The sequence below is a fragment of the Panthera tigris genome, chromosome C1, assembly GCF_018350195.1.
Source record: "Panthera tigris isolate Pti1 chromosome C1, P.tigris_Pti1_mat1.1, whole genome shotgun sequence".
Taxonomy (NCBI): Eukaryota; Metazoa; Chordata; class Mammalia; order Carnivora; family Felidae; genus Panthera; species Panthera tigris.
The window spans coordinates 125,872,068-125,892,904 of NC_056667.1; the positions used below are offsets into that span (position 1 = coordinate 125,872,068).

At 36.5% G+C, this 20,837-nt stretch overlaps 1 protein-coding gene across 6 annotated transcripts in view; it reads right to left on the reverse strand.

Moving 5' to 3' along the window:
• Positions 1–20,837, reverse strand: part of ZRANB3 (zinc finger RANBP2-type containing 3) — a 303,727-nt gene that overhangs the window by 269,473 nt on the left and 13,417 nt on the right. For 4 of the 6 annotated variants that reach the window (XM_042994356.1, XM_015545089.2, XM_042994357.1 and 1 more), the window contains exon 2: positions 12,363–12,530. In XM_042994356.1, the coding sequence (XP_042850290.1) occupies positions 12,363–12,526 (164 nt within the window). In that variant the 5' untranslated portion in view covers positions 12,527–12,530. Of the gene's footprint in view, positions 1–12,362; positions 12,531–16,373; positions 16,450–20,837 lie in introns of those variants that run through there. The other 2 variants (XM_042994355.1, XM_042994358.1) reach the window with 2 other exon arrangements.

Consider the following 20,837-nt stretch of genomic DNA (forward strand, 5'->3'; position numbering starts at 1 on the left):
GTTGAAAAATAGAAAGATGGTTAAAGGTATGCAAGGAAAATAAGGTCAGAAAGAAATCGTGGGAAATTAATTACACAAAATTAAATTCAGAATACAATAGAAAAGAACTAAGTAATTTTATAATAAGGGTACTTTTCCAATGATAACGAGTATAATCTCTAATGAATGAAGACTTAACAGTAAGATTTCTGTTCCCAGTGCTATGGTGGTTTAGAAAGTCTCAGATCCTTCCCTTTGCAAACACCTAGAAATGCTAAATTAGATAAATTACTGTCTTTCAAAATGCAGAGCTTACCTGAAGAAAAGTTAAAAAAAATCTATAATGGTCAGAAATAAAAAAGAAAATCAAAACCAGAGTGATAGGTTAGTGGTAAAGCTATAGGGAACAAGGCAGGTGTCTGAAAATACCAACAGGGAATCTTTTTTTTTTTTTATATGAAATTTATTCTCAAATTAGTTTCCATACAGCACTGAGTGCTCATCCCAAAAGATGCCCTCTTCAATGCCCATCACCTACCCTACCCTCCCTCCCACCCCCCATCAACCTTCAGTTTGTTCTCAGTTTTTAAGAGTCTCTTATGCTTTGGCTCTCTCTCCCACTCTCACCTCTTTTTTTCTTTTTTTTCCTTCCCCTCCCCCATGGGTTTCTGTTAAGTTTCTCAGGATCCACATAAGAGTGAAAACATATGGTATCTGTCTTTCTCTGTATGGCTTATTTCACTTAGCATCACACTCTCCACTTCCATCCACGTTGCTACAAAGGGCCATATTTCATTCTTTCTCATTGCCACGTAGTACTCCATTGTGTATATAAACAACAATTTCTTTATCCATTCATCAGTTGATGGACATTTAGGCTCTTTCCACAATTTGGCTATTGTTGAGAGTGCTGCTATAAATATTGGGGTACAAGTGCCCCTATGCATCAGTACTCCCGTATCCCTTGGGTAAATTCCTAGCAGTGCTACTGCTGGGTCATAGGGTAGGTCTATTTTTAATTTTTTGAGGAACCTCCACACTGGTTTCCATAGTGGCTGCACCAGTTCACCAACAGGGAATCTTAAAACTTAACAGCTAAGCACAGCAATGATAATAGTGCCTTAGATCTATACAAAGTACACAGTGGAAATGAGTCTCCTAAACAAAACCTGAGCCAAAGAAAGCTACAGCTGAAGTAAAAATGGAAAAGAAGTGACAATTTAAAAAAACACCACACACACACACGGCAAAAAACAACAACAACAAAAAACCCCTGAGAATAGATTTATACATATATATGGTAAAGTGCCTTTTCACAAGGGCATCAAGGAAATGTATGGGAGAAAAGGGTCTTTTCTAAAAATGGTGCCAAAATAACTGAATATAAATATGAAAGAAAACTGAACCTAGAACTATTATTTCACTCCACAGACAAAAATTAAGCAAGAGGAGTCATATCAAAACATAAAAGCTAAAACTAGAAAGCTTCCAATTCAAAACATAAGAACCATATTTGTGATCCTAGGGTAGGAAAAGACTTATTTGTGACAATATAAAAAGCACTAACTGTATAAGATAAACTTGATAAATTAGATACTATGAAAATTAAAAATTTCTGTTCATAAAGAATACTATAAAGAAAATTAAAAAGCAAACCATAGATTGGGAGCAAATATTACAATACATGTATCTGGTAAAGGTCCACTATGCAGAATAAAAGAACTCCTTCAAATCAGTAATAAAAAGACAAACAGTAACTAAAATATATGCAAAACATTAATATATGTTGAACTATGCCAACATTCTTAGTCATTTGGAAAATACAAATTAAAAAACAATGAGCTACCACCTGAAGATTCATTCACTCATTTTGAATGGCTAAACTGAAAAAGACTGACAACACCAAATGCAGACAAAGACATAGAGCACCTAGAATTCTTATATTGCTAATGAAATGGATAAAAGGTGAGTTTTTTTGACAAAGTAAAACAGACACCTACCCTAAAAAATAGAAAGAAAATTAAAAATATGTCCACAAAGGGACTTGTCCATGAATGTTAATACCATCTTCTTCGTAAAGACTCCCAAACTGGAACCAACCCAAATGTCCATCAGTAAGTGAACAAACAAAATAGCTGTCTAATATTCAGAGATCAAAACAATATACATGAATCTAAAAAACATGTTGAGCAAGAGAAGTCAGACAGAGGCCCATATAACCTGCATGATTCTATGTGTGACAAGTTCCAAAACAGACAAAAGTAAGCTGAAGTACATTAAGGGATTATAACCCACTGAATACTACAGGAATCCATGAGTCCATCCTGAGAATGGATGAATGAGTAGATGGATGGATAGGCAGAGATAGAAAGAGAAGGAGAGAGAGATTGTTGAAACAGAAAGGAGGGCTCTTCCTTACCGTAGAATCCTAATTAATACATCACCATTTCACAACTATCAGGGCAAAAATTATTTGGAGCAAGAATATGTAATGAAGCTAAATCCAAGAGAGAAAATTGGGTAAGAGAAGCATATTTACATGGTCTGAACATCTGATGTTAGTTGTTTGTTAAATAGACAACAATTTTGGGAAGGAAAAATAGTAACTAGATGGTAGAGAGTGATAGACTATTGTAGTTACAACACTGAGAAGCAGTCAAAATTAATACTGCCAGGGAGATGCTGACAGATAGTGCATGCCTTCAAAAGCAATAACCTGAGAAGGACAGGACTTGTATCTCCCTTATGTACTAATCCAGAATGGGCTACACAGTCCAAATCCTATCATGAGAAAATGTTTTAAAAATTGAGATATACTCTATAAAATAAGCTGGCCTATATTCTTAAAAAAAAAAAAGCGAGTTTCATGAAAATGTGGGAAACTGTTCTACATTAGAGGAAAGAAAGAGATATCACAAAATGCAATAAGTGATCCTAGACTAGATCTTCTACCAAAAGAAAAAAAATTGTTATAAAGGATTGATAATTGACAACATATATGGAGATTAAAGATTACATACCTTGAATTTGATGACTATACAGTGGCTATGTTAGAGAATATTTTTGTTCTTAAAATACAAATTATTCTTTTTTAAAAATTTTTATTATTTTTTTTAAATGTTTATTTATTCTTGAGAGAGAGCACGAGCAGAGGAGGGGCACAGAAGAGGGAGACACAGAATTTGAGGCAGGCTGAAGGCTGCAAGCTGTCAGCACAGGGCCCAATGTGGGGCTTGAACTCATGAACTGTGAGATCATGACCTGAGCCAAAATCAGACACTTAACAACTGAGCCACCCTATTCTTTTTTTTTTTTTTAAGTTTATTTATTTATTTTGAGATAGAGAGTGTGAGTAGGGGTGGGGCAGAGAGAGAGGCAGAGAAGGAGAATCCCAAGCAGGCTCTGCACTGTCAGCACAGAGCCCAACACAGGGCTTGAACTCACAATCCATGAGATGATGACCTGAGCTGAAATCAAGTCAGATGCTTAACCGACTAAGCCACCTGGGAACACCAAAATATTTATTTATTCTCAAATACCATAGGTTAAAGGAGCAAGACGTATGCAACCTAATCTCAAATGGCTTTGAAAAAAATAAATACGAATGTGTGCGCACATGCTGTGCATGTGTATGTGTGTGTGGGCTTGTGTGTATGTGCGTATGTGTAGAAAGAAGAGAAAGAATGAAATAGTAAAGGAAAATTGGTAAAATGTTAGAAATTAGTGAGTCTAGGTAAAAGGTATATAAAAGTTATTTCTATATTTTTTTCTCCAAATTGAAATTATTTCAAAATAAAAAGTTAAAAAAACAGAGCATCAAGTAACCATAAAAAATATTCTGGTAACAAAAGTCAGATAACTGATTGCCTAATTCATGAGGATGAGGTTGATAAAGAAAATAAAGAGGCCTCTTCTGGGTGATAGAAGTGTTCTATATCTTGACAGAGGTATTCAAAAACAGGGGTAGGCATCTATCAGAATCCACTCAAATGTACACCTAAAACCTGTGCATTTTATTAAATTTAATTACATCTCAATTTTCTAAAGCCAATAAAGAAACTTAATGTTTGGCATGAGACAATAATTAACCACAAATTCATAATCACAAGCCTACCTGAAGATGACATTGAGGTTTTGAATTTATACTGCCTCTGAAATGTGGGAAACCCTAAACCAAGAACTTAATTTTGTAAATCCTCCCTAAAAATCTTTATCCGTTATTTAGGTCTCTCAAGATTCACAGAGATTAAGATTATCTAATTATAAAAACAAAAAATTTAAAAATTAAATACACTGGGAAATAGACAGTCATGAATAACAAGAACAAAAGCAAAATTAGCCTCCAAAGGATATCAGATATGTAAAATAAGTATGTTCTCAATATCTACAGAAAGAAGCGAAGGAATTAAAACATGGGAAGAAACAAGATACTATCAACATAACCAGCAGATAGGAATTGGATATTCTAGAGCTCAAAAATACACTATCTGACCTCAAGAACAGAAAACAAAATGTTCCTATTCTCCAATTTCAAGATAGGAAAGGACTGAATGTTCTTTGACATTTGTCAGCTAAAGCTTAAAGTATATTCTGCTATTGAACAAACACTTAAACACTCCTGCTTTTTAAAGACTCCAAACTTCCTCAAAGTCTGATTCAATATCAACTCTTTGCTTTGTTTGCCGTCTTTAAGGAGCACAGTTCTCCCTTGCTTTACCAAGTAGTAAATTCAACTTTTTTGTTTCAGCCATATTGAATGAGTTTTGGTTTCAAGTATTTTGAGCGATGGTCTTTTCTTTTAGAAAATCCAATAAATTAATTTAATAGCAAGAGATGGGATTAGTAAACAACAGTATGGGTAAACAACAAATATCCAAGTAAAGCACAGAAATTTTTAAAAAATAAGTAAATACAAAAGATAAGCACTATATAGGACACAGAGAAAAGGTCTAATATAAGTATAACTGGAGACCAAGAAGGGAAAAGAATGGGGCAAAAATAAAATTTGAAGAGATTTGAAGAGACTGAGAATATTCCTAGTGCAAATAAATGACATCAACCCAAAAATGAAGAAGTTTAAATGGAAACTTAGACATATCACACATAGCAAAACTTTTGAGTGACCAAAGAGAAAATCTTCAAAACAACCAGAGGGGGGAAATAACATTTGATAGCAACATCAAAAATACTACATATCTAGGAATAAGTGTAATGATACATGAGAAAGAATTATATATTAAAAATATAAAATCTTATTGAAAAAAATTAAATAAGGGAAATAATAATTGAGATGAAAATAAATGAAGGGCAATTAAATAAACAGAAGAATAATGCATAATAATGGATTAAAATACCCCATCCTATAAAGATATCAACTCTCCCCCAAACTGATATACAGATGCAAAATATTCCATTTACAACCCCAACATTTTTTGGTGAAAAGTGATAAATGATTTTTTTAAAGTTTATTTATTTATTTTGAGAGAGAGCATGTGAGCATGGGAGGGTAGGGGCAAAGAGAGAAAGAGAGGGAGAGCAAGAAAATCCCAAGCAGGCTCTGTGCTGAGAGCCCTGATGTAGGGCTTGATTTCATAAACCATGAGATCATAACCTGAGCCAGAAACCAAGAGTCTGACACTTAACCAACTGAGACACCCAGATGTCCCTGATTTCTACAACTTAAAGGCAATACAAAGAATCAACAACAGCTGTGGCAACTTGGAAAAAATAATAAAGCTGTAAGACTTATACTATCTTAGATCAGATGTCTATTATTAAGTTACAATAATTAAGATTGGCAATCAGATAAATAAAGAATCTATACCTGTACTGTCCTATCCAGTAGCCACCAGATATATGGCTGTTTAAATTTAAATTAATTAAAATTAGTTAAAATATGAAATTCTGTCCTTAGTTACACTAGCCATATTTCAAGAGCTCAGTAATCACATGTGGCTAATAACTACTGAATTAAATAGCACACATATGAACACTTGCATAATGGGAGAAAGTCCAATTAGACAGCACTTATCTAGAAAGATCCACATAAAGTTATGTAATTTATGACAAAAGTCTAATATAGCAGGAGAAAGTTAAGTCTTTCCAATAAATTGTAATGGATCAATCAGACATTTAAATACAAAATTAAATAATAAATAAATAATCAACTCAGATCCCTACCTGATACCACATACAAAAATCAACTCTAAGTGTAATGGAGAACTGAATGTAAAAAATAAAACAATGAACTTTTTAGAAGACAGAAAATTAACTTCACAACCTTGTAGCAGACAAAGGTTTGCAAAACAAGATGCAAAAAGTGTCAGGTGTAAAATACAAGACTGATAATGAGTATTTAAGATGACATTAAAATTGAGAACTTGTGGTTATTAAAAGCTATCAGTAAGAGAGGGTTGATGGGGGGGTGGGAGGGAGAGGAGGGTGGGTGATGGGTATTGAGGAGGGCACCTTTTGGGATGAGCACTGGGTGTTGTATGGAAACCAATTTGACAATAAATTTCATATTTAACAACAACAAAAAAAGATATCAGTAAGAAAGAGAAAAGGCAAAACATAGCCTGAGAACATTTATTTGCAACATATATATCTGACAAAAGACTCCTAGAAAATGCTAAGAAGTAGGCAAACAGCCCAGAAGAAAAATAGGTAACACATGAACAGGCACTTAATAAAAGGACAACCAAATGGCTAATAAGCATATGAAAAAGTGTTAAATTTCATTTGTTATCAGAAAAGTATAAATGAAAACCTAAATGGATATCACTATGCACTTGCCAGGATACCTAAGGTGCAATTAAAGACACGCAGTAAGAACCGTTGGTGAGGATGTAATACAACTGGGACTCTTACACACTAATAAGTAAACGTTGGTACACTTTGAAAAATGTTTGGCTGAGATATGGATTGAATTATGCCCCCCACAAAATTCGCATGTTAAAGTTCTAACATCCAGTGCCTCAATATGTGACCTGATTTGGAAATAGAGTCAGTGCAGATATAATTAATTAAAATTAGATCATTAGCATGGGCCTTAATCCAATATGACTTGTGTCCTTAAAGAAAGGGAAGACGGGCACCTGGGTGGCTGTAGGTTGAGCATTCGACTTCAGCTCAGGTCATGATCTTGTGGTTTGTGAGTTCGAGCCCCGCGTTGGGCTCTGTGCTGATAGCTCAGAGCCTGGAGCCTGCTTCGGATTCTGTGTCTCCTCCTCTCTCTGCCCCTCCCCTGCTCATGCACTCTCTGTCTCTCAATAATAAATAAACATTAAAAAAAAAAAAAAGTTTAAAAAAAAAAAAGGGAATAGATACAAATAGGGAGAGGATGACATGAAAAGACAGCCATCTTTCCCTCAGAACCCTAAAATGGAATCAACTCTTTTAACACCTTGATTTTGGACTCTAGATTCCAGAAATGTGAGACAATAAATTTCTGTTGTTTAAGTCGCCCAGTTGTGGTATTTCATTATGACAGCCCTGGCAAACTGATATGGACAGTTTTTTACTTGTAATATACACAAATGTTATAACCCAACAATTATACTTCTTGGTATACACATGACAGAAATGTTTGTGTATGTATGTATTTACCAAGAGATTTCTATACAAATGTTCATAGCATAGTTACTAGCCTCAAACTAGTAACAACTCAAATATTCATCAGCAAGTGAATGAATAAAAGAATTATGGTTTATTTACATATGGCAATGAGAATGAACCAACTACAACCATATGCAATAATAAGGAACATTATCACAATGATGTTGAGTGAAAGAAGTCAGATACAAAAGAGTATATACAGATGATTACAATGATATAGTCGAACATATTAATGTAATCTGTGGTTTGAGTCGTCAGGATAAATGGTTGGTTACCTTTGGAGAGGAGGGAGGCAATAGTGATTGGGAAGGGGCAAGAGAAAGGTTTCTGGGATACAGGTAATGTACTATTTTTTTATCTTTCTGATGGCAATACTGTGAAAATTCTTCAAGTTGTATACTTATAATCTGTATACTTTGCCCCATGTATTTTCTACATCATGTCAAAAAATTCATTAAAAACTGAAAAGGTGATGGGTGGCTCCATCGGTTAAGCATCTGACTTCAGCTCAGGTCATAATCTCATGTCTCATGAGTTCGAGCTCCACGTTGGGCTCTGTGCTGACAGCTCAGAGCCTGGAGCCTGCTTTGGATCCTGTGTCTCCCTCTCTATCTAATATTCTCTCTCTCTCTCTCTAAAATAGATAAACATTAAAAAAAGTTAAAAACTGAATAGGAGATAGAGGAGAACACAGACAACAACCTCTTTGACCTCAGACGGAGCAACTTCTTGCTAGACACATCACCAAAGGCAAGGGAAACAGAAGCAAACATGAACTATTGGGACTTCATCAAGATAAAAAGCTTCTGCACAGTGAAGGAAACAATGAACAAAACTAACAGGCAGGCTACAGAATGGGAGAAGATATTTGCAAATGACGTCTGATAAAGGGTTAGTATCCAAAATATAGACTTTGAAACTTATCAACCTCAACACCCAAAAAACAAATAACCCAAGTTAGAAATGGGCAGAAGACATGAATAGACACTTTTCCAAAGACATCCAGATGGCTAACAGACACATGAAAAAATGCTCAACATCATCACTCATCATCAGGGAAATACAAATCAAACCACGATGAGACACAACCTCACACCTGTCAGAATGGCTAAAATTAACAACACAAGAAACAACAGGCATTGGCAAGGATGTGGAGAAAAGGGAACCCTCTGGTACTGTTGATGGGAATGCAAACTGGCACAGTCGCTCTGGAGAACAGTTTGGAGGTTCCTCAGAAAACTAAAAATAGAACTATGCTATGATCCAGCAATTACATTATTAGGTATTTACACAAAGAATACAAAACTACAGTCTCATAGGGGTACATGCACCCCAATGTTTATAGCAGCATTATCAACAATATACAAACTATGGAGAGAGCCCAAATGTCCATCAACTAATCAATGGACAAAAAAAATGTGGCGTGTATATATATATATATATATATATATACGTGTGTGTGTGTGTGTGTGTGTGTGTGTGTGTGTGTGTACACACACACACACACACACACACACACAGGAATATTACTTAGTCATCAAAAAGAATGAAATCTTGCCATTTGCAATGATATGGATGGAGCTAGGACATATCAAGCTAAGCGAAATGAGTCAGTCAGAGAAAGACAAATACGATATGATTTCACTCATATGTGGAATTTAAGAAACAGATGGATAAATGGGAAAGGGGAAAGAGGAGACAGGGGAACAAACCATAAGAGATTCTTAAAAAAATTGTTTTTTAATATTTATTTATTTTTGAGAGAGACAGACAGAGCATGAGGGGGGGAGGGGCAGAGAGAGAGAGAGGGAGACACAGAATCCGAAGCAGGCTCCAGGCTCTGAGCTGTCAGCACAGAGCCCAACGAGAGGCTCGAACTCACGAACCGTGAGATCATGACCTGAGCTGAAGTTGGATGCTTAACTGACTAAGCCACCCAGATGCCCCAAGAGATTCTTAACAATAGAGAATAAACAGAAGGTTGATGGAGGGAGGGGGGTGGGAGATGGGCTACATGAGTGATGGGTATTAAACAAGACATTTGTGAGGAGTACTGGATGTTATATGTAAGTGATGAATCACTGAATTCTATCCTGAAACTAATATTGCACTGTATGTTAAATAACTAAAATTTAAATGAAAAATAAGATAAAAATAAAAAATTAAAATTAAAAATAACAACTGAGTAGGTAAGTTAAACAGACTAGAAAAACTGAATCATGATCTCTTATTAAAAAAAAGATCTTTAAAAGTAGCCATCATGTCGCACAGATAGACACAAAAAATATGAGACATTAATGGAAGAGGAAAAGGTTAAGTCTAATAGACATTGCAGAAAAAGAAAATAAACAGAATGGGTGAGAATCAATATTTAAAGAAGTAACAGCTGAGAATTTTCCAGAATCAACATGACACAAATCCCAGATTAAAAATGCACAATAATCTCAGGGAGAATATATAAAAAGAAAACCAGAATGAATAAATTATAATGAAACTGCAGAACTCTGAAGACCAAGAGAGAATCCTAATAACAGATACAGATAGATTGGATCTAATCAGAAAAGATAGTTGACCTACAAAGGAATGAAAATTAGACTGATTCTTTTTTTTCCTTTTCTTTTTTTTTTAATTTTCAAACTGACAGAAAAGCCAAAAAGAATACTACAGTGAACACTCTTGTACCACTCACCAGATTCAGTGTTAACATTTTGGCTGACTCAAAGTCTCTCTAAACATACATATGTCCTTTCCTTTTGGGAAAATGTAGAAAGTAGGCTGTTCTCAGGATTCTACATCCCAAATTCTTTATCATGCATTTTCCAAGAACAAGAACATTCTTTCAACTACAACATCATTACCTCATCCATGATAACTGACATTATTCATCACTCTTAATACAGTACAGATGAAATTTTCCTATTTATCTTAAATATGTGCTCTAAAACTTTTCTTTTTACTTATCCAGGATCTAATCAAGATTTATATATTGCTGGGGCACCTGGGTGGCTCGGTCAGTTAAGCGTCTGACCTCAGCTCAGGTCATGATCTCACAGTTCATAGGTTCGAACCCCGCATCGGGCTCTGTGCTGACAGCTCAGAGTGTGGAGTCTGCTTCAGATTCTGTGTCTCCCTCGTTCTCTGCCTCTTCCCTGCTAATGCTCTCTCTCTCAAAAACGAATAAATGTTAAAAAAAAAATTTTTTTTTAAAGATTTATGTATTACTTTCAGATATTTTAACTATTAGGTCTCTCTCAACTTAGGACATTCTCATCACTTCCCTTGGTTGTTTCATGCCATTGTATCACTTGAAGAGTTCAGGTCAATTTTCCAACAAAAATCCCACATTCTGAACAGGTTACACTGTTTCCTCATGATTAAAGGACAGGTAATTTGCAGGAAGAACACCAGTTAGGAATGTTGTATAATTCCTGTGCAGCACATTATGTCTGTAGCTACACCACTATAGGCTATACTAAAGGACCTTTTTGTAGTTTTTCTCCTTGTAATCAATAAGTCACCTGTAAAGTAAATTTTTCAGACTCAAGAGCACACTTTTTAATGGTAACTATGAAAGACATAAGTCAATAGAACACAACCTTCAAAGTGCTAAGAAAAAAAATGGCTATTAAAGTAGAGCTGTAGGGGAGCCTGGTGGCTTAGTCAGTCAAGCGTCCGACTTTTGATTTTAGCTCAGATCATGATCTCAGGGTTGGTGAGATCAAGCCCCACAGTGGGCTCTGCACTGACAGTGCAGTACCTGCTTGGGATTCTCTCTCTCCCTCTTTCTGCTCCTCATCCGTGCATGCACACATGCTCTCTCTCTCTCTCTCTCTCTCAAAATAAATAAATAAACTTTAAAAAATAGTAGAGCTGGAAGAAAAAAAAATAGTAGAGCTATATTGTCAATCGAAGTATCACTCAAGAATGAAGGCATGGGAATGCAAGCTGGTGCAGCCACTCTGGAAAACAGTATGGAGGTTCCTCAAAAAACTAAAAATAGAATTACCTTACAACCCAGCAATTGCACTACTAGGCATTTATCCAAGGGATACAGGTGTGCTATTTCGAAGGGACACATGCACCCCCATGTTTATAGCAGCACTATCAACAGTAGCCAAAGTATGGAAAGAACCCAAATGTCCATCGATGGGATGAATGGATAAAGAAGATGTGGTATATATATACAATGGGGTATTACAATGGGGTAGGCAATCAAAAAGAACGAAATCTTGCCATTCACAACTACGTGGATGGAACTGGAGGGTATTATGCTAAGTGAAATTAGTCAGTCAGAGAAAAGACAAAAATCATATAACTTCATTCACATGAGTACTTTAAGAGACAAAACAGATGAACATAAGGGAAGGGAAACAAAAATAATATAAAAACAGGGAGGGGGACAAAACATAAGAGACTCATAAATATGGAGAACAAATTGAGGGTTACTGGAGGGTTGTGGGAGGGGGGATGGGCTAAATGGGTAAGGGGCACTAAGGAATCTACTCCTGAAATCATTGTTGCACGATATGCTAACTAATTTGGATGTAAATTTGAAAAAATAAAAAATAAAACAAGTTAAAAAAAAAAAAAGAATGAAGGCAAAATACGATATATCCTAAAATTATTATTTTAAGATATAATAAAAAAAATAAATGGGAATACTAGGTATATAGAAAAAGAATGGTTTGCACAGACCTTTGCTTTTATATATATATATACTTGCCAGAACTTAACATTTTTAGTATGTCTTGAAAAAAGTACTTTACCTGCCATCTCTTCTGAGGGCAAAAGCAATGCCATCTTTCTGGAAAGGAAGCAGCTTTGCTCTTAGTTTGTCAGGCAAAAAATCCAACTGTTTATAAGATTCATTTGTCAAACAAGAATTCTGAGGTGGAAGAGACTTTTTTATCTTATGAACTCTAGGCATCATGCTCCTAAAAAAAAAAAAAAAGAAAGAAAAGAAAAAGAAATCACCAAAGAGGAGGGATGGGGAAAATGGTTATTACTACGTGTATTAGAGAATTAAACATAAATAATAATACTAAAGTACTTATATCAGTAGACTTGATATACTATCTACATAAATTGGTTAAATAACTTTCACAAAATGAGCTCTTAAGACAATTCAAAGCACTGAGCCCAAAAGCAATTACTCAATGCACAATCTAGGAACCAGCATCCTTTATTTCATTTGTATTTCAAACTGAACCATAATATAACCATAACCCTGTGTTAAGCAATAAATGTTTTACTGAAAAGTTAAAAATCAACCGGATTTTTTAAAACTAAATATTTTTTTTTTTTTGAGAGACGGCACAAGTGAGCAAAGGCCAGAGAGAGAGAGAGAGAGAGAGAGAGAGCGAGAAAGAGAGAGAGAGAAGCGGGGTTCACCTGAAGCGGGCTCGTGTTTTACCCAAAGCAGGGCTCGAGTTCACCCCAAGCAGAGCCCAGAGCTCATCCCAAGTGGGGCTCGAGCTCACCCTATAAGGGACTGGAACTCATGAACTGTGCTTAATGATGACCCCTCCGGCACCTAAAAACTAAATAATTTTTAAAATAAGAAATGATTTCCTATAGAAAGTGGAAGTCTTTTAAAATTAATCCTTTTAAGATATACATTTTCATATCACACCAGATTTTCTAAGAATGGGGTAAAACTGCATTTTAAAAATTATAAAATACAAAGACATCAACTCCAAATTTATAATTATATTAACTCAACATTATTAAATGAGATTCGTTTTTAAATATTAAAATGAATTCTTTTAAATCAAACGAATCCACAGAATGAATCACTGCCTGACTGGCACTTTCCTCACCACTGGGTTTCCACAAATGTCATTTTAATTTTTTTATATAAAAATTTCATATATCTGTAAATTCTCAGATCTATGCAAGAAAAAGTCTTACTAAGTCACTAAACTAGAAAACTTCTCTAATAATATTTTGTATTTAGATTGCTTACATGGTTATATATTTTGTATTTTTAAAATAAGGTTTTTAACATTTTTTATTTATTTTTGGGAGACAGAGAGAGAACGTGAGCGGAGGAGGGGCAGAGAGAGAAGGAGACGAAGAATCCAAAGCAGGCTCCAGGCTCCGAGCTGTCAACACACAGCTCAACACAGGGCTTGAACTCACAGATCGTGAGATCATGACCTGAGCCACAGTCAGACGCCTAACTGACTGAGCCACCCAGGCGTCCCAATTGTTATGTTTATACAGAGTGTCACTCCATCTTCAAAGTAAATTTGCTTTTCTCTTAATTACTTGCAGATTTATAAAACTTTACACCCCACCCAAAAGAAGTCATCAACCTCTGTATCCAATGTTTAAGAATCTCAAGAATTCAACAAATATTTACTAATAACAAATAGTTATAATCTGCCAGAATCCAGAGAAGCAAAGACCACTCTCACAAAGCTTACATTTTTGAGGGGGAGACTAAAAATAAATAAATAATTACAAATAAATAAGTACAAATAATATGAAGGAACTTAAGAGAGTAATGACCGCTTTAGGTAGGCTGACCAGGTAAGGACTCTCCTAGGATGAGCTTAGTCTATAGTGTGAAGGGGGTAAAAGAGCCAACCAAGTTCAAAATTGAGAGAAGAGCACTTCACACAGACAGGATCAATGGAAAGCCTCCACGCTGAGAAAGGGCTGAGTGATTTTAGAAACAGAAAGGAGGCCGATGTGGCTGAACCAAAGTAGAGAATGGTAGAAGATAAAGCTATTGAGATAATCAACAGTAAAATCATCACCTCAAAATATCCATAAGCCTTAAATGACCAATGGGCTACTTACACCCAGGCACAGTTACCAAAAGAAGGGAAAATTCCATATGTTCCCATACCTCTTCACCTTCTACCATTAAAAACTGCCTCACTGCAGACAATCTCTCTTCTGCCATCCTGCCCACTGCTCCCTTGCAGTGTATTCAATAAACTTCTATCTACTTTGTTCAGCCTCAGGTGAATTCTTTCACTGCCCACACCACCAGCCTCTCCCCTACTGTCACCTCACATATAAGAAGAGCCCCCATTCAATCGGGAGAGACACCACGTTGATCTGACAAACACAATACAAAAAAATATGTATATAAGCCATTTCCCCTTATTCATGGGTAAACAACATATTAGTAAACCAAGACAGCAATAAATTAAAAGCCTAAAATATTAAGACATTTAAAATGGGCTTATTTTAGGCACCTGGGTGGCTCAGTCAGTTGAACATCAGACTGGATTTTGGCTCAGGTCATGATCTTACTGTTCATGAGATTGAGTCCTGGGTCTGGTTCCATGCTGACTGAGCTTGGAGCCTGCCAGTATTCTCTCTCTCCCTATCCCTCTGTCCCCTGACTCAAAATAAACAAACTTTTAAAAAATAAACAAAATGGGCTTATTTTAGGAATGCAATGCTAGTTAAACTTTTAAAACTCAATCAAACCCCAAATAATCTTGAAAAAGAATGAAGTTAGAGAGCTTATACTTCCTGCTTGTAAAACATACCACAAAGCTACCAAAGACAGTGTAGTACTAGATTGATGACAGACAGATCAGTGGAACAGATTTGAGATTCCAGAAATAAACTCTTACATTCAGGGTTAGTTGATTTTTCATGTAGTAGCCAGAATGGTAAAACTCTTAAAAAAAAAAAAAAAAAAAAAAAAAAGCAGAAGAGTAAATCTTCATGCCCTTGGGTTATGTGATGATTTCTTAAATACAAAGCCAAAAATAAAAGCAACAACAGCAAAAAATAAACTGGACTTCACCAAAATTAAAACCTTTACAGCTGCAAATAACACCATCAAGGAAGTGAAGACAACCCAAAGAAGGGTAGAAAATATTTTCAAATTATATCTGACAAAAATGGATACCCAGAATATATAAGGAAGATAACCCTATCTAAAAATGGGCAAATATCTGAATAGACATTTCTCCAAATAATGTATATAAATGGCCAATAAGCACAAACAAAAAAATGTTCAACATCATTAGTAGTAAGGAAACTGCAAATCAAAACCAAAATGAGATGCTTCACAATCATTAGGATGGCAAAAAAAAAAAGATAAGACCTGGAAATTCTACTTCTAGGTATACACCCAAAACAAATGTAAAACATACAAGCACACAAAAACTTGCATAAAAATGTTCATAGTAGAATTATTCATAGTAGTTAAAAAGAGAAACAAACAAAATGTCCATAAACTGATGACATGATAAAGAAAATGTAGTATATCCATACAATGGAGTATAAAATCAATGAAATCATTGACAATAAAATCAATGAAATCCTGATACATGCTATAACATGAATGAACCCTGAAAATATTAAACTCAGGGACAGAAGTCAAGGTCCAGAGTAGGCAAATACCTTCAGATAGAAAGTAAATGAGTAGCTGCCTAAGTCTAGAGTCTGGACAGTGGGTGGGAGGAGTATGGTGGCAGAGAACAGAGAGCAACCGCTAATAAGCACTGGGTTTCTTTTTAGAGTGATGAAACTGTTCTAAAATTAGATTGTGATGATGGTTCCCAAACTCTATGAATATATCAAAACTCACAGAATTGCAAAACGAGTGAATTTTACAGTATGAGAATTATATCTCAATTAAGCTGTTAAAAAATGCACTGTGAAAAAAGCTCAATCACTGTAATTCTCAAAAATTACAAAGAAGTTGCACAGTCATCTCAACAGTAGGGAAAAAAGCATCTGATAAAATTCAAAATTCATTTAGAACAAAAGCTACCTAACATAGGAAAAATAGGAGAACTTACTTCATATGATACAAGTTTTTACCAAAAACCTTCAGCAAACATCAGACTTAAGGTAAAATGTTGAAACCTTTCCCTGCAAGATCAGAAAAGACATAAATATATCTATTATTGCCAATTTTATTTAACAGTGTAAATCACCTCACTTGAATTAAAAAAAAAAAAAAAGGGAAAGGAGAAATAAAAAAAATCAAAATTTCGTTCCAGTCCAAGACAGCAACATGGGAAAACCCTAAACTCACCTTCTCCATGAACACACCAATTCTATGCCTATGTACAGAATAATTCCTCCTGAAGAAGAACTGAGGGCTGTCTGAACAACTTCTACAAAACAAAAGATAAGCCAATGAAGACATGCTAACAAAGGAAACCCCACCTCTGATGCTGCCAACTGCATAAGGGATGGACTGACCTCGAGCAGATTCATCTACCCTAGGGCACGGAGGAAAAAAAAAAAAAAAAAGCCATGGTTTAAAAGGGCAACTAGAATATACAGGAACCAGCCGAACAGAATCCTGCTGAATGGCGGTGAGCTACTGCAACTACCTTCAAGTGGGAGGTTCTGGCAAGCCCAACATTTATGCACATCCTCCGCCTTGAGAGTGCAATAGGAGCAGGGTTCAGGTGGCAGAGCCGGCCTACCACATCAGCAAGCACCGCGTCCCTGGCCCATACCAGCCTGGGATGCCCTGGATCACAGAAGAAAATATCAGGGTTTGAAAGAGAAGCTAGTATGTAAAATATCCAGCCATAGAACTCCATCAAACAGCAAGGGAGCTGCTGGAACTCTCCAGGTTGGAGAGGTTGGACAGCATCAGTTTACATTCAGTTTCCACCCTGATGGTGCGGATGGGAGTAGGGTGTGGGCACCTTAGGTGGCCTATTCCTTCAGTGAGCTATGGGCCCCTAGCCCACACCAGCCCCAGCCATCCCACCAAAACAGCCTCAGAGCAGCATACACAAGGACAATCCATGTCACCACTTGTTTACAACTCCAGCCATACTGCCAAGGTGATACACGCATAAAGCACCCCAGTGCATTCCGGGCCTGCACCACTTTGGCTCCAGGAAGCTTGCTAGGGCACCCCAGGGCACAGTGCTCTAAGACCTCCTGGCTCACACCTACTTAAGGCTCCAGCCACCCATCCAAGGTGCCCCCCTCCATAGAGTGTCCCAGGAATCCCCAGCCCATGCCCATATCAGTTTTAAACACCTGCCAAAGGCACTAGTGGAACACCTCAGGAAACCACTGTCCCCACCCTGCCAAGGTTCCACCCACCTTGCCAGGGCAGCCCCTGCATGAGCACACCAGGACACTCTAGCCTCTACAAGCCTCAGCTCCTGTCAACCCTACCTGGGAATCCTCGGTGCTGAGCATCCCAAGACATCCTGATTTGCATCCACTCCAGCTTCAACCACCTCCCTCCTATGTGGAGACCCCTGGGAAATGCCCCAGCCTGTGTGCACTTCAGCTACAGCTATCATGCCAGGGTACCCCTGCATGCAGCACAATGGGACACCGTGGCCTGGACCCTGCCTTAGCAGGGTACACTCTATGCAGCAAGTCCTGGGACACTGTGGTGGTTTCCACCCACTTCAGCTTCAGCTATCCTGCCAGAGTGCCCTCTGTGTAGAGAACCCAGGGACTGTACCGACCCACATCCACTTCAGCTTTAGCTCTCCTACCAAGGCATCCTCTACACAGTCCCAGGACACTCTGGCTAACATACACTTCACCTTTAGCTGTCCTGCCAGGGTGCCTTGAGACAAAGAGTCCTGAGACCACCCCGACATATGCCCACTTCAGCTGAGGTCATCATATCATGTCGGCCCCAATACAGAGTGCCCCAGACATCCCAGCCATCCAACCAAAGTCACTAGGCACACACAGTCTACACAGGGGATGATTATATACAAGACCATTGCTTAAAATTTAGGAGAATTAGCTGTTCCACCTAATTCATAGAAACAAGTGAAGAAAATGAGGAGACAGAGGAACATCCTTCAAATGAAAGAACAAAACAAAACCTCAGAAAAAGAACTAAATGAAACAGATAAGCAATATGCTTGATAAAGGATTCAAGTAACGATCATAAAAATGCTTGTTGGACAGAAAAGAAGAATGGAAAAACTTAGTGAGAATTTTGACAAACAGAAAATATAAAAGAATAATCAGAGTTGAGAAATACAGTAAGTGAAATGGAAATTACACTAGAGGGAATCAACAATACATTAGAAGATGTAGAAGAACAGATTTGTGATCTGTGTAATGAAAGAACCTGTGCTAAACAAAAAATATAATTATAATAATATTAATAAATAAGGATAGGTTAGGGGATCTCTTATACAAGACCAAACGAACATTCACATTATACAGGTACTAGAAGGAAAAGAGAGAAAAAAGCATAGAACTTATTTAAAAAAGAATAGATGAAAAATTCCCTAGCCTATGGAAGAACAGACATCCAGGTTCATGAAGCATAGAGAATTCCAAAAAAGATGGCCCAAGAAGGTGCACACCGTAATACATAATAATTAATATGCCAAAGGTTAAAGATAAAGAAAACATTTTTAAATCAGTAAGAAAGAAGTAAAAAGTTACATATAGGGGAAACACCATAAGGCCATCAGCCGATTTCTCAGCAGAACCTTTGTGGGTCAGAAATGAGTGGTATGATACATTCAAAGTGCTGAAAGGAAAAAAAAACAAAAACAAAAATAGGCTACCTGTCATAATTTTCATTCAGAATTGATGGAAAGATAGATTTCCCAGAATAACAAATGTTAAAGAAGGGTATTACCACTAAAGCAGCCTTACAAGAAATCTTAAAGGGAATTCTTTAAGTGGAAAAGAGAGGCTCGTAATTAGAAGTACGAAAATTACAAATAAAAATAGGTAATAAATGACATCATATAAATAAAGTATGGAAGGCATGAGTAAAAAAAGTTCTTTCAGAACTTCCAATGTGTTCAAACTTAAGTGACCATCAACTTAATACAGCCTGATATATAATTAGGACACCATATATGAACCTCATGGTAACCAGAAACACAACACCTATAATAGACAAACAATAAAAAGAAAGCCAAGCATAATACTACAGAAAGTAATTAATAACTAGGAAAGAAAGCAAAAGAAAAAAAAATACTAACAAAAACAACTAAACACAATTAACAAAATGGCAAGACACACATCTATCAATAATTAACTTTAAATGTGAATGGACTAAATGATCCAATCAAAAAGATGTGGGGAACAGAAAAAGTTCACACACACACACACACACACACACACACATCTACATATTGCCTACAAGAGACTCCCTTCAGACTTAAAAAGACACAAAAACTGAAAACTAAAGGAAGGAAAAAGATATTCCATGAAAATGGAAGGGAGAAAAAAGCCAAGGTAGCAATACCTGTATCAGACAAAACAGAGTTTAAAACTAACAATGTAATGAAAGACAAAGACACTATATAACGATAAAGAAGATAATTCAACAAGGGGATATAAGAATTGTAAATATCTATGTACCCAATGGTGAATCACCAAAACACGTAACACAAACGTTAATAGAGACAAAGGGAGAAATTGCAGTAATACAATAATAGTAGGAGACTTTAACACCTCAGTTATATCAAAGGATATTCATCCAGGCAGAACCAATAAAGAAAACACCACCTTTTTTCTAAATTTTTTTTAAGGTTTATTTATTTTTGAGAGAGAGAAAGAAACACAGAGCACAAGCAGGATAGGGGCAGAGAGAGACACAAAATCTGAAGCAGGCTCCAGGCTCCGAGCTATCAGCAAAGAGCCCAATGCAGGGCTCGAACCCACGAATTGTGAGATCATGAACTGAACCAAAGTTGGACACTTAACCGACTGAGCCACCCAGGCACCCAGGAAACACCACCTTTGAATGACACATTAGACAAGAAGGACCTAACATATATATAGAACATCTGGTCACAAGACAGCAAAATACACATTCTTTTCAAGTGCACAAGGAGCATTCTCCAGGATAGATCACCTCTTAGGCCACAAAGTAAGCCTCAATAAATTTCAGAAGACTGAAATCATATCATGCATCTTTTATGACCACAATATTATGAAACTAGAAATCAATCACAAGAAAAAAACTGGAAAAAACACAAATATGTGGAAGCGAAGACATGCCAATGGGTCAACAAACAAATCAAAGAGGAAACTGAAAAACACATGAAGGGGCGCCTGGGTGGCTCAGTCAGTTGAGCATCCAACTATTGATTTCATCTTAGGTCATGACCCCAGGGTCATGAGATGGAGCCCTGCGTTGGGCACTGTGTGGAGCCTGCTTAAGATTCTCTCTCTCTGCCCCCTCCCCAGTTCACTCTATATCAAAAATAATAAAAATAAAATAAACTTTAGAAAAACACATGGAAACAAATGAAAATGAAAAAGAGGAAAAGTTTTAGTGATACAGACCT